The following is a 15,784-nucleotide window of genomic DNA, read 5'->3' as shown; positions in this document are numbered from 1 at the left end:
ATAAAAGCTGTGTTGAATGGAAGAGAAAGAAAAGAGATGGAAAGCTAACACAAATTCTACCACTATGAGAAAACTAAGACTATTATTCTTGTTATGGCACAAAATGAAAGACAAAATTACTCTGCAAACTACAGCATGCTATCTATATACAGATAAATTAGCAGTAATGATCTATCACTCTCTCTCAAAAATTAGGAATACAACTGTCTGAACAAAGTAGTCCCTTGCATCCTCGAAGCATCACAATAGGATATAAATGCTATAGAATTATTTTTACCTTAAAAGCTTTAATATACACATTCTCCCTTGAGCACAAAGTTATTCGCTATAATGACATGATAGCCAATAAGAAAGTAATAGCTTTGTGCCTTTGTGCATACTGGTGAAGTGCCTGACCCCACATATTACAAGAAATGATTTGAGGCTAGTGATGTTTTGAGACAGTTTACTGGAAGAAAGAAAACACCGGAGCAGGTTGCCTTGACGACACTGTGTAGCTGCACCAGAAATCAAAAGGAAATGTAGGCTCTTCTTCTATGTTAAGGACTGCAAAGTATTCACCAAATTGGGTTAAAAGGGAACTAATCCCACAGCAAGTCAATGTTACCTGACCTATGCAATATTAGCTATCACTTCTTATTATAAGCCTTATTAGAAAACTGATGAAAAAGCCAGATGGTTCATACTTCACAGCACAGGGCAATAAGAAGTAAACAGCAAGAGATACAGTAATGAGTGCTCAAAGTTTCTTTTTTTTCCTGGGAGACTCTGCAGGTCATTTCTGGTTCTGAGAGCCTACTCTGTCAGGAGAAGTGATTTCTACTGGCGACCACTTTTGATTTCATAGCAGGATTTCGCAAAGATGTCTCTGCAGGCTATATCATTTTTGGCAGCAATCGCCATATTCTTAAATAAGGAATGTAAATATGAATTATCCAGCTAGCATTGAACCAAAAATAAATCAACACCCTTAACATATTTTGCTGTCACTGAATTTATCATGCGTGCTACCAGATTTTATCAAAAAAAGATTTATCCACAAAGCATCCAGTTATGAATGAATTCCTCCAGGCAGTCATATTTTTTAAGATTTGCTCTTTTTATAGGACTGCGTTGAGCACAGAGAAGGGAGCTGAATCTGGCTCTCTCACACATTAGCTAGGAGCTGTAACAACTGGATTTAGAGTAGTGCAGGTTGACGACTGTTTTGTAAAAAAAGGCACCCTATGCAGTTTTAACTCCAATAAGAGGAGCAGAAGCAGATGTGTCCCTGCTCCAGAGTGACACATTAAGTCTGGGAGAGAAATGGGACTTAAAGTTTCACTTTAGACTTTCCTCTTGTCTATCATAGCTCTCAAAGCAGCATTCTGATTTTCTTCTGTTGCTTCCATAGGCGATTCACTTTTTTTTTTAAGGAGCCTGTGGAATTGCTGATTTCTCTCCCTTACAGCTGGGCATTACCCACAAGTTGTCTGTTGGCTCAAACCCTACGTCTTAATTGCTTACACAGCTCCTCCTGATCTGATGGTCTGGTTGCAAACAGAGTATCTTTAAGCTACTATAGTAAAACTAAATATTTGCTTTTGATCCAATAGTTAAATCAGCATCATACCAAACAGTTGAAATCTTCCCCAAACTGATTTAACCAGTTAATCACTAATCCAACCACAAAGGGGCACTGATATGCTTGAACTGGGTTTTGCTTCATATGGAAATTTGAGTTAGCCAGTTCCATAACTTCTCTCCAGGACATAAATACCCTGCTCTGGGCAGTCGTGAACCACGTATCTCCAACTGGGACTTAAACCATTGAATCCTGTATGGGAGTTAAAGCTGGCATTTTACCACTCTTATTACAATCTGGTTATTTATAAAAGAAATGATACCAAGTGGAGAGACAGCATTCCTTCCTTCTCCTCTAACGACAGCAGCTGGGTACATGAGAAGTTCCACAGAGTTCAAGGGTGTAAAACCCAGACAGATGTACCTCATATTAGATTTAGAAGTGCTATTTATCTGTATATAAACAAATACAGGATACAAAAGGAGTAAACACTTAGAAGGTATATGTACACATTCAAAATAAACAAGAAGATCAAGTTTCTTTCATTATCAGTATTTTAAGATTGGCTTTGTTTCTGTTTAATTTAACAGAAACTTATCACTCTGTTCTAAAAGAACACTCCCAATCCTCTAGTTTTAAAAGGGAGAAATTCAGATACCCTTTCAATCAGAAAGAAAATCAACCTCAACTGGTACATAATGCTTTCCTAAACAAAAGATCAGCTCGCTCTTTCTTAATGACCAAGAGTAATTACACGGTAACAATGTGCAATATTGCTTATGCCTCACATAAATAAGACATTATTTGTAAATCATTTCAAAGATAAAACAAAATCAGGAGAGAAAATAGACATATCCGACACCACAGAATAATCTGTTGGGATGATGCATCAAAGTAAAACATCTCATCAGATACCAGACGTCTTAAATGGACAGCAAAATTTAAATATGAAAAGTATTTTGAAGTATAGCGAGACACTGTGGAGAAATCTCCATTTGAAGACATTTCTGCATTTTAAGCGCCTTTTAATTTGACATTTTAATCCATTTCATACTCACAGTATTTTCAGTCAGTGTCTGTTTCTACTATGCTTCAAACACCAAATTCAAGAGATATGACATGCAGGTGCTACTTTACCAGGATTACATTCTTTTTAAAGAAGAAGTTATTTTCTCAGGATGAAGCTATTACCTGAGAGAGCTCAATAGGGAACTCACAAGCTTCTTGCCACTTTCTAATTCCTTCCATGATAAATAAAGTCACTTTATAAACGAGAAATTCTGCATTATAGATTCCAAATGCTGAAAGGTAAAGCTACAAATGCAACTGTATTATTTATAACTGTAGATAGACGTAACAGAGACCATGAGAAATAAAACAGAAACACTAAGCAATGCTTAATATTTAATCTCTAAATTTATATTTAGCCAAGTAATTAGACCTGCTCAAATATATGAAACACTTGCAATGCCTGTTGATCAATGCTTAAAAGGATTACCCCAATGCAAAGGCTCACTAAAATGATTAAACTAAGTTTTATTTGATGTCTGGTGCTTTCAGGGATTCTGTAATTAAATAACTGTTGCATATTGGCACAAGCCTATTGATTTAATAGAGGTATCTTGATTTATGTTAACTTAGTGTGCTGCACATTGTCACTTATGGGTGCTAACAGCTGTATGACACAATATTCAAACATGATTTTGCTATAAAACCCTAGACTTTGATAAAAGCCTGTTAGGAAACATTGAGGGTGCATGAAAGGCTGAGGCATGAATAAAGACAGTAATTCACCAGTTGAGTCAAATGGTTTGTTTTATATTTAAATTCTGCATTTGTGACACTGCAAAAACAAAAATATAAATACCTGTAATTGAGCTTTGCGGTCTGTAGTTTTTCCCTTCAGGAGACCAGCGGTTGGAATGTTACAAAGTTATTTTGATAAAATTCTTCATAATGAAGCAATGCACTGTCAAGCACCAAACTATAGAATCTCACATCATGGCTAAGGTAGAGGTTAAAAAATCAAAATTGGTTGAAAGACGTGACCCTTTCGCTTGTAGAATGCCACTTCAAATCCAGGTCTAATGGTCATGGAAATGGCATCTTCTGGAGCTGGCCACTAACTTTCACTTTAAGGGAAATTTCAATTTTTTTTTAATAAAATAGGTTTCTTATGGAAATGAATAGGTACTCTTCTGTTGGAACTAAATCTGTGGTCTTTTCTTTAGGAAACACTGAAATTAAATGTTTTCAGAATTCCTCGAAGTTTATTAGCAAAATAAATTATTTTTTGACAATTTTGCTGTTTCCACTTGGCATATGGCAAAGCTGACAAGAATTGCATCGTTTTCAGATATAAATGCCACTGCTTATAAAGTCTCTGCCATTACAACCAGAGAATTCCTCATTTTCCATCCTTAGGAGATTTGGAAGATTTTAGTTCACTGCTGCCAGGCTGGACTTAGTGCTGGAGACTGAAGGCTCTCAGGGTGTACTACATAGCAAAACCTAAAGCTCTCAAGAAGTCTGGAAGTCCTAGACTCTCTGTAGTGATTTTCAGATCCTGCAACAAGGAGACAGGATGAGCTGCCCATCCCACAGCACTTTGATCTCTGGTAACCAGTCTTCATGCCGTCTTCTGACAACCTGGACTCCTAGGGAATGCCCCACAGCTGAGGTTCTGGGTTCCATAAAAGCTTGCAAGAAATTTTACAGTGTTTCATTGGAACTTCCCACTTTTGCAAAATACATAGGTTTTGACAAAACAGCACTTGCAGTGATTTTTATAAAAGATGTTTGGGTGAAAAGTTACCAGTCAGCTGTACTTACCCGGCAGGTCTCTTGATGATCCCTCTTTCCTCCCTTACCTTGTCTTTGCTACAGCTCTCAAAATGCTTGGTTTACAAAACAGCTTCTCATAAACCGTTTAGTGTTTCATAAATTTGTGAACAATGGCGATGATAGTGCATACACTTGTTAGGCACGACATATTCAGTTTAATATAACATATGAAGGGCGTCACAGTTGAATGCTATAAATGCAAAAAGGATATCTGGTTTTAACTTGAAAACTTTGAAAAATGTTTCCAAGTTTTGGTTTCTGAAATGGGTGTAAATTACAAGAAGGGATCTGTAATTAGATGCTGGGTCTATACTATACAGACAACGCTGCCAGCATTTACTGTCAGGCAGATAAACTACATTTGAGTACTGCTTTGAGCAGGAACAAAAATATCCTGTCTGAAAGAAGAGGCTCATTTTTGCTATGTCGGAAATCAAAACCTCACCTGAGAACCAGCAATAAGATGAATAAGGTGGTAATCATTCAATTAAGCAGTGACAGACTTGCAGGAATTACATTACCACGCTAAATCTGTCAGTATTCCATTAATTTCTTTCAATTAACAAAAAAGGGGGGCAGGGGGATGGCAATGATGAAACACACACAGTTAAAAGTGCCTACTTCTGATATCAACAGTTATGCACATTTTCCACTCCTTTTCTCCTTGGATGCTATAAATCTTATTTCCAGTTTTTTTTAAAGACGTGCTATTATCTAACACAATCAGGAAGAAGCTTTTGTTAAAAATTCTGATATCTGTATATTCTCTTGGGAAAAGTGGCTGTTGCGTGTGTATTTGTTAGATGGAACGTTAAAGCAATTTGTGTTGAAAATAGAAACGCATACACAGAAAAAAACCTCAAAAGGCATGCTACAGGCAGGGGATTTTATACAATTATCTCCTTCCTGTCACATTAGCTAAAATTTATCTACAATTGCTAAAAACTAAGTCAATATAATTAAGTTTTTAGCCATCAGTTTTTTATTTACACCTGTTTCAATTTCCAGTCTACCTGGCAAGATCTACCTGGCACTTGAGAACTGTGTCCTTTCCTATCACAAGCTTTGCTTGTCAAATCAATTCCAGTTCTCTCTTCAAAAGTGGTTTATCATCAGGGACGTACTAGATAATTTCTCTGGATGGGAAATGAGAAGGAATTTCATTTGCTCTCTTTTCTCTGAACTGCTACCTGTGCAAAGCTGACAAAACCAAAATGTCTTTTGTCATCAAAACACTACTACATATGCATATACTAGTTATAAGCTAATAGTTTCTACATGTTTTTCAAGGGTTCTCACATTGAAATTTATTTTAAATCAAAACTTGCCCTGTTCTAGATTAACTCAAACTTCAAAGATGCAGCAAAACCCAAAAAGGATGAAAGCAATTTTAGAGAAAAATCAGAGGAGAAATAATTCACTCCAAAGAAAACAAAACCCACATATGTTTAACAAACTCTTCACCTTCCCTATACTGACAACCCATGTACCATTAAATTGATTTATCCTGGAAAACAGATGAGCGCAGATAACATACATTTGCCTTTCAGGATGCAAGGTCGCCCTGTAGTTTAGATTCCATTAATTAATCTTAATGTACAAGTGATTAATTTGCCCACGAGTGTAACAGTTAAAACAGATGCAGCTAAATTGATTGACTGTGTTACTTTGTAATTGCTGTCTCCACATTGGAATAAGCGTCATTCTCAACCAGAAGTTATGGGCTCAATGTAAAAATTACTGGGTGAACTGGCCTGTGTTATTCAGGAGCAAAACATGATGAGTAAGGTTTCTTTGTGGCTTAAAAATAAGCAGATCACCCAGTAACAAAAAGCTGAAGATAAACATTCTAAATACAAAAACCTATTATTTGTGCATTTATATTGCATGTGTAGTGAAAGAAAGTCTTTAGTCAAAATCCTCTGCTGCTGTAAGGTAACTAACTTAAATGTAGAAATAAAATCACTGGGACTGATTTAACAACAGTAAATACAAAGCCATTTTGGACAGGCGGATGCTTCTTTAATTGTGCCAGTATTTTGCGCAGCCGTTCTGGCCATTTGACGCTTGAGTGTAATTAAATTCAAAAGCACCATACCTTCCGAAGAGGTTTGAGCTTGGTCTCCATTATAAAGTCGTACTTGCAGAGTTCACAGCAGCGCGTGTCTGAGCTCTTAATCCACTGGTGCAGGCAGGCCTGATGAACAAAGCGCAGGGTCCCTGTGCAGCGACATGGTGTGATGAGGGGACTTTCATCATCTCCCTCACAGTGACAGATCCTGACAGGAAGGACAGCAAGAGCTAGTGAGGGAACTTGCCAACCAGCAATGCAAAGGCACTGGGTTATTTACACTGCTTTTTTGGTTTCAGACTTGACATTCATAAGACGCCAAGTATATGACCTTTCAGATTGAGGCCCAGGAACATATGCCTCGTTCCCTTCTGACACTTAGTAATTTCTCTTCACTTAGTTATTTCTCTTTGAATTTTCTACGTGGTCTGAAGGTGAATTAATAGAAATAACACTGTTTTTCCCTTTTATGCATGGCAAAACCTTCAAGACAAATACCAGTGCTCTTTCTAAGAGCAGAATAGTTCTTGGTCTGTAAGTAATGCCAATAAAATACTCAAAGTTAGCAGATCTGACCCCAAGCTGAAAATATCCAGTAGGAAAAGTACAAAAAGTTCCTAGGATACCTTTTTGGAGTTACACAGTTAAAAGGATTAGAGAACAGTTTTGAGTACTCTGTAGTAATGCGTATGTCACAGCGTATACACACATGCACACACTTTTTAGGAGGCAGGTGTTAAGAAGTCATGGTCCTTCCTCTTTTTCATTCTTCCCTGTCCCTTTGAAGCAGATAGCTGCGTTATCTGGGAAAACAAAAACTACAGCTGTAAGCAGACCCTAAGGTAGGGGTTGGTCCCAGAACTGTTGTTACAGAGCTTTCCATGTTGCGGTTTTGCATAAAATGCTCAGTGTCCTAACATCACAATCTGATGGTTTTCTCCTGTGACACGTCCAAATGTCTTGGTGATCTTTCCCCCTTCCAAACAGACTCCTGATCATATCAGGAAAACATTCACCCATCGAAACCAATGACAGCTTTATTGGCAAGCATCTCTCTGAGGGCAGAGGAAGCCCTATGGTGAGCAGAAGGCTTAACCAGACACCTGAAGTGAAGGAGGTTCACCTCAACAACTCCCTCCCATCCCCACCCCAGAAAAACACAATAAACCACCCAAGCCCTAGTGAATGTCCTCAAACTGGCATGTAAGGGGGAAAAAAAAAAACAGCTGAAGCCTGAGGAATGTTATTTCAAAATAGAGAAGTAGCAACAACAGCACAGATCCTGGTGTCATGTAAACAAAGCTTAGAGCTTAGAAACTTAGCGCCTAGGAAAGGCACCCTCAGATATGTGCGTGCAGAAGGCTGAACAGGTCTGAGGAATAACTCACGCCTTTATGCAGAAAACCGTGACCACACAGCTCCTGGGGTAGGAAAAAGGCTGGGGAGGGCCCTGCAGTGAGGTTGTCTTCCTACCAGCCAGGTTAGGGAAGAAGGGCAACCTTTTTCATAGCAGAGGAGCACCTGGCCTACGTCGGGAGGCAACCTGGCAAAGACACCCTGTGGAAGACTGGCCACAGCACAGCGCTGAGGCTGCCAAGCCTACAAGCAGGGGCCGGAGGAGATTTCAGTGTCTAAGTGAAAGATCTATGGATCAAAAACAGCAGCTTTACTGTTCTTCCATGGTGTAGCCTACAGCCATGAGAAAATGAATCTACAATAATGGGAAAGCAGAACAAAGCTGCTTTGCTAGAAATATAGCATGAGAAACAACAACAACAAAAAAAAAACAGCCAAAAAAATGAAGCTCTGGAAACCTGGTACACAAAAGCCAGGTTTTCAGTGTCTACAATGGTGCCCGTACACTAATCAGCATCTTATACCCCATGGGAGTAGAGGGAAGAAAATACCCACAACTTCTGTCTTGCACACATTCATTATTTGTGAGACACATTTTACAAGAACTCAATTTACAGTGTTTTCTTTACTAACCCAGCCAAGCTAGGTGCATCAGTGGCTTAGTTCTTATATGGAAATTGTCTGTGTGCTGACTGCTTATTGAGCCTGTAGCTTAAGCAGAACTAAATTTTCAAAACACCAAATAGCTGTTTTGCTAACAAATGCATTCCCAGCTGAGAGTTACATAAAAACATCATTTTCTTTTTAAATTAAAGCTATTTCCCAAAGGAAAACTAGTCATCTTTGTTCATTTAAATTCAAGCTATACATAATTTATTTTACAGGCTTAGCGTTTAAACTATTTAGAAATTAGACAACTAAGCTAGGTCCCCAAGAGCCTTTTTTCTGCTGCTGCCAGAATTGTTTAAAATTATTTTAAGAGCTAAAATACAAGCTTAAAACTCCACTGGGATCTTCAAATAGAGTGACATTGCAAATCTGAAATGAATAGAAGTATTCTTCAGTAGAAATATTTTTATAGAAAAACACGATATGAATTATACATTCTATTTGTGCTATCATTGTACAGAAGTTACAAGCTAAACGTATAAATAACAGGGTGACATTAAGAGCCTACATTATACAGAAGCTCCAACTAAATCTAATGGCCTCTTCCAGCTTTCTAACCATGAAATATGTGATGAGAATAAAAACAAACTTCAAATGGAATTAAAGTCCAGAGAAAATAACCAAATGCATGATTTTCATTAGATTGAATGCTCTTTGGTACAATTTAGCTCTTCATTATTTGTTTAGCCAGGAGAAATCAGCGTAAAAGAAATTTGTGCCACCTAAACTCACAATCACAGTCTTTAAAGACATATGGGTGCCTGACAGCTATTGAAACAGGCTGTGGGCTAACTGCTTAAATATCTTTTAAAGACTTGGGCCCTTGCTTAGCTATGAGTACTGAATCGGAATTATCACAAATTACAGAAAATAAATTGTAAACAATGGTTTTGAATAATGTGTTGTGCAAACAGAACTGAGGTAGGGATACAAAGCATAGACTTATCTGAGTGGTATCTAAACCAAGTCGGAGGCAGAGAACTTCCATTCTAGGTTCTTATTTTTACATGTTCAAAATTTTCACCCATCCGACTGACTCTTTACAGGGCTGACCCTATCCTGAGAGTAAAATTTGCTTACATACTTTAGAAATGAGTTGAATGAAAAAAAAAACCACTCTCCACTATAAAGCAAAAAAAAAAAAAAATTGCTAAATCTATACTGATTTATATACAAATTGTAGTACAGCACTGATCATGGTTAATAGCTGCAGTTTCACCTGTTCAGACACACCTACAGAATTGACATACTCAGCTTTTCTCAACTTTCTAGTCCTTCAGCAGATAAATGGCCTTCATTATAGAGCAATACTTTTGACTATTTGGAAATGGAGGGGAGGGAAGGAAGTCAGCTATTTGACCAAATCCTTTTAGTTAGAATCCCTTTATAATCATAAATTGAGCCTGCATAATTTTTTTTTTGGTGGGTTTGACAGCTTAGTGCTTTAAGATTCCTGCCTATGAACAGGACCTTGCTTGTCTAGGAGAAAAGATGAGTACCAGGCTCCAAAGGAGCTTTTGCTCTATAAATCACGTGTACACCAGACAACACAGCATATATGAACTATTAAATGATCTTCTGATTCAGATATACAAAATTTTGTGTGTGTGTGTGTATATTATACACCTACAGACATATCCCTACACACTGAGATCACAGAATATTTATTTTTCTTTACGGAAAGCTCACTGTGCAACTTTATGAAATAATACCCTAACAGTGCAGTCATTCTTATGCTTAAGTTTTTGCTTTATATGCCAGTATTTTAATTACCTAGCACCTATTTCTCTAGCACAGAATTGTTTCTACAACCTTCAGCACACAGATGTACCAAATAGAGAAATTCATGCCACTGCTGTGCATATATGAGACAAAAATCCATTAAAATTCTTTGAAGGACATTCTAAATAGCAGGTTCACTTATAATGCAATAAACTAGCAAAAAGAAAAAACGCTTTTCAGGAAAAAAATTAAAAATGCTAAACTGAAAACAAAATTAGTCTTTTTGAAAGATTTTGCATAATTCATATAAAAACTGTTGCAGATTTCTTCTATGTTCCCTACATAAAACCCAGTTCTCAAACAGAAACAGAATAGTTCAATTTAGAAAATTTTTAGAGAAAGATGTATGTAAAAATGAAAAGTTAAAGAAGTTTACTGAGAACATTTTAGAATTATTTTTCAGTATTTACTTTTGTTCAAAATATTAATTGCATTCAAGGCACATTCAAATGATGCTGAGAACCTAATAATAATGCAATGCTTCACTAAGAAATTGTATGTGATGTATTAAACTTCGTACCATAATGACTATGCAAAAGGAGTAGGTAAAGTTGCTAGCACTTTAAGGTACACCATGTACTTCACTGAAGGGCATATTGACACCATATATATATAAATGAGAGAAATTTCTTACTGGATTAAAATCAAGAGATGCTGCTAAACTAAGCACTCAGAAGTGAGGCATCTTCAGAATTTGATATTGTTCAGTGTCTTTAATTCCATGACTATGAACTGTTTTCCCTTGTTTCCCCTGGTCCTGTTCATTGCAAAAGTTAGAAGGCAGGAAGGGAAGTATGAAACAAGATGGCTACAGTTTGTAGACATTCATATGCTAATTGGATTTAGGCTGATTTTCAGAAAAACAGCAAGCACTATCCTGGATGACTGTCCTTCGCTTCTCATCAAATTAAGTTGGTTTTTTTGCCATACAGACAAACATTTCTTACATAATCTCAGTTTAAAAGGTCAACTAAAATCAGTATGAAGCAAGGAGTTCACAAGGAAAATTTTCATGTTTTCCCCACAGTGGTTTAGTTTGGCAAAATCATAGCAACCAAAATTACAATCTAGATGGTTAGTCACCATCTGAGATGCTTATTGCAAGAGATACAGATAGATTCCAACAGGTTTGTAGCTTTTCCTTCACATGCAAGGTAACAATTTTACTCTCATTAAAGAGAAGAGCTGCTAATCTCAACTCTCATTGGAAAAACAGCAGTTATCTTAACCTGTCTTTCACTAATCCACTTTACTCTTTGGTAATTAGAAAACAGGCCAATTTCTATGCCACTGCAGTGAAGTATAAAATGCACTTATTCTGCAGGAGTCTCGTGTGCATTGTGAAACTTAGTGGTCTACCCTTACCCAGTTGGCAAGCGCTCCTCTATGACAGTATCTGTACAGCTGATTTCCATAGACGGCTGATGTCAAAGGAAGGTGATTAAGGATAAGAATGAATTAGCATGTCCTGCTTGTGCTTCAAGCTACGTAAGAGCCTTGTCATTAGGAACAGCGCTGGTGGAAAAGAGTTTGCAGTAATTCTGCACCACCAGAACTCATTCAGTGGATCCCGTATTTGAGATTGGCACTGCATCTCAGTACCTAATAAAATTTTCAAGGATTTTTGGCCATTACATATAGACAAAGTGTTTAGCTACAGTAATATAGTGCAGAAAGCTTTTATAGACTTCCTTAAAAATACACCAGGTCAAATTTTACCCTCATTAACAAATGTACAACCTAGGGGAATGCCTCTGAGGCTTTCAAAAATAGCAGTGTATACAGGGGCATGGGCATACCGATAACGATGTATGATAATGTTTAAGGGCTATAAATGACATAATTGTGTAAAAACTGTATTGTTCTCCAATATTCCTGGGTGCTATACAGCTATGTCTATGTTAACAAGCATTGCAGTGAAAGTGTAGCAAATATGTTGAAAAAAACAGCTAGTGCTAAAATCCTGATATCTACACCAGGGACATCTTGGTTGCTGTGATTTGATACTGATGTGAGGTTGGACCAGGAATATGTCTTTCAGTTTACTTTCACTCAAAGGGAATATAGTTGGAGAACCATAAGACCCATCCTCAGTGTGGTCTAGATCATGGTAAAAGTAAAGGTGATCAGATTTGCTCCAAAAGCAGGTTCCTTATCTGAACTAAAGCACTAACGGAGACCCCTTCACTGACAAAATTAGGAGGAGCTACCGCCTGGTGACTGTGACACGTTTACAGCCCCTGTGATGCAATTTCTATGCACTGTGAACTACAGCATGATAATAAACTAATGCAGATGCCAAATACCCATACTGTCATTTTCCCGCGGATGGAAGTATACCAGTAGAACAGAAATGCTTTCGAACTTTTAACAAATCTCCATAATAAAAGGGGGAAATATCTTCTCCATATAAATATGCTCAAGGAAGATAATACCTTAATTCCAAAAATATTATTTTTGGTGAGAAATGATTGAAAAGGTAGTTAAAATCTTGACCTTCTCTGGAAAGCATACCTGGACTCATAATGATTATGCAAAGATAAATTCTTACCCTGTTCAACAGTTACATCTCTTTGCTATATCTCACTATTACTAAAGGGAGCTTAGTCAGGGAGAAACAGCATAGTCGGACAATGTTGGACCCACTGAATCCCCGGCTTTGATTTTTGGCTGTGAGAATTATTAGCTGCCAGCATAAAATACCATAAGCTCCTGGGCCATCTTAACTGGACCAAAAGCAACCAGTTCCACAGGTTTGCAAAGGGTGCACAAAATTGCTGTCGTTACTGTCTGATAATCTTAAGAATACTGTTCTTCTGTCCAAAAAAGGTCATTTTCTCTTTCTGCCAATTTATAAAGTGCTTACAATACTTTTAGATAGTTAGAACCTAAAATTAAACCAAACAACTTTATGAACAACTCACAGCAAATAATTAATTAATTCATAAACAGAAACCATAAAATTATCAAACTCTGCTCCTGCATAATTTATCACTTGGAAAAAAAGAAGTTGAATTCACTAAATATGTTCACCCTGCAATAGGTTACAGCATGCCATGTTTCCCTTGCTTTCATTTTGCAGCCTTTTTTTTTTTTTTTAATCTCGTTTCCATTCTTTCCACTGCTAAATCATAAAGTAATCTAAATGACAAATTGGTCTTCCTCTCCATTTAAACACAGTGTGAATGAAGCACATTAATTCTCCGTACCGAATGTAATCAATTTGTATACCTCTTCCCTGTCACTCCTGCCCTTCCATTATGCTACACAGTCAGCTGCCTTTATCTGACTAGAGGAAAAAACATTTTCAAAATGTTGCACCACACCAGTGGAATTTCATAATGGTCTAGGTAAAACTTTCTCTTGATTTCTGCAAACGTGATCAGAATTTGTAAGAGACCTAAGAGCAAACAACATTAGCAAAAGCACACTAAATCTTTTATTTTGTCAACATTTCTTGTCCTTCTATTAATCTTCCATTATAGGTGATAAATAGGATACCTAACCATCTAAAAAGTTACAAATAATTCCTGCCTCAGATGCAGTGTCAGTGCAACTCAAGATACATGTCAGACAAGATTTACTGCACTGGACACAGTTCAAAGAACTAGGGACTGCATCTTAAAAAAGGATTTAGATTTCCTCCCATCTGCCTAGTGAAAGTCAAAGCTTTAAGTAAGTAAAGTCCCTACAGAACATATGCAAGCTTTAAGTATTTAATAATGGGACCTTTAAAGCCAAGGGTCTCCTCTCACCCAAACTTTCTAGTAGAAAGTGGTACCATTTTACCTACTTGCATTAAAAATAATAATAGATGTTGAGAGAAAGAAGCAAAAACCAGGACTCGGTTCTCCCCCGGTTAAGTGACCCTAACACAACAAAGACATGCTTGCCTTGTTTCGGCTCTCCTTGCATCCTTCTGAATCAGGGAGAGCTTCTGAAAGAGACTGCATAACCAGATGGCTAAAGAGGTGACAGATGGGACTTTGAACCATCCGGTGGAGAACAGAATTAACCAGGATTTCATATTGCTTCAAAGACTGATGAACGACTAGACCATCCTACAGAGGAGGAGATGCCTCAAAAAGGAGGAGATTCCTATCAGAAAGTCACCTTGCAAAAAGAAGACTTTGAAGGAAAGTAAGCAGCAGTCACAGTTCTTTAAAAGGAAGGGGTGAGGAGCCAACATGGAGGACAAGATCCAGAAATTTGACTCCTAATGAAGGAATGTATCATCCTGAGACCCCAAGGAAGGCACTAACATCCCAGGGGGGAGCAGGTTAAAAACCCTCTTCAGCCAAACACTACAGTCTCACAGTTCAGCATCCTCCAGTGTTTGGTGATTTCAGAGGGCTCTGGATGGTATTTCAAGTCTATGTATTCTGCACTACAGTTTAAATTATTTAGTGGATCCAACTTCATGGTTTCAGTATAAATATTTAAAATGAGTGTTAAATTTCAATGGTAGTATTTGAGCCTATATATCTATCTTCTGTTCACCTTTCTCTTTTTTCCTCAAGTCCATGAGGACTTGTTTCCTCCCAAGAGGCTTTCTGTCTGTTGATTTTGTGAATACTCTACTACATGAATATTTCAGGATGTAAGAATTTTCATGCAAGATACTACTTTTGCAGGTCCTGCTAACTAATATTATGAAAAAAACCCTGTTACAACACTTGATTTCACAGAGAGAAACTACATAATCATATTGCCTCTTGTCAAGTGCAATGTACACCATTTCTTCCTAGCTATGATTGTGTGAACACATAGAAGTACCCATATTAGTCTTTTCCTAAGTTTATACTGGCCTTTTAATTAACACACTAGCTTTTTAAAGCCGATTTTAAAAAATTATACTTGAAGTAGATTCTGCAGATTTCATTAATCAACTTCATCATCTCCCTTACTACTTCTCCCTATTCCTACCAGTCTTCTGGCATGCCCTACTCTTCTATTTACTCCTCAAATGAAGGTCTGCCATTACCTGACTGCATACAGATTCATTCATAGAGTTCAACAAAATCAAAATTCTACTTCCGATATGCATTTTTTTCATAGCGAGAAGGTCCACCTTATTTAAGTGTGTGTGGTTTCTTTCAGCTAATTACAGTTCAATGTTATTGCTGAAATGACTGCATCAGTACTACAAAAAGATTTTACACCAAAAGCATAACTAGTCAAACAGAAAATATCTTTCAATTCTCCCATCATAAATAATAAAAATACCATCACATCAATTCATAGTCAATACACAAAGCACTGATGATGATACACTAGTGGTAATATTAACTAACCACTTTTCTTTCCTTAGTAATTCCCATGTGAAAATCCATGGGACTAAATCCTCACAATCCACTCACTTTATTGTGTCCCACACATAGCTTTTCCCTTCAGGGAGATTACTCTCATGCAGACCAAAGAAAGCTATTTCTGAGGTTGTGCCTCAAGCCACATGGCACATTCCAGAATAAAGTACATACAAAGAAAATCTCAGGCAC

The 15,784-nt window shown here is 37.3% G+C and overlaps 1 protein-coding gene across 4 annotated transcripts in view; it reads right to left on the bottom strand.

Moving 5' to 3' along the window:
* The window catches only part of MARCHF1 (membrane associated ring-CH-type finger 1), a 259,802-nt gene that overhangs the window by 22,819 nt on the left and 221,199 nt on the right, over positions 1-15,784 (bottom strand). For all 4 annotated transcript variants that reach the window (XM_075149398.1, XM_075149399.1, XM_075149397.1 and 1 more), the window contains one exon: positions 6,507-6,687. In XM_075149398.1, the coding sequence (XP_075005499.1) occupies positions 6,507-6,687 (181 nt within the window). The remainder of the gene's footprint in view (positions 1-6,506; positions 6,688-15,784) is intronic.

The sequence above is a fragment of the Calonectris borealis genome, chromosome 4, assembly GCF_964195595.1.
Source record: "Calonectris borealis chromosome 4, bCalBor7.hap1.2, whole genome shotgun sequence".
NCBI classification, from domain to species: Eukaryota; Metazoa; Chordata; class Aves; order Procellariiformes; family Procellariidae; genus Calonectris; species Calonectris borealis.
Note: the sequence above shows the minus strand (reverse complement) of the source record. Positions and strands in the feature narration are given on the sequence as shown.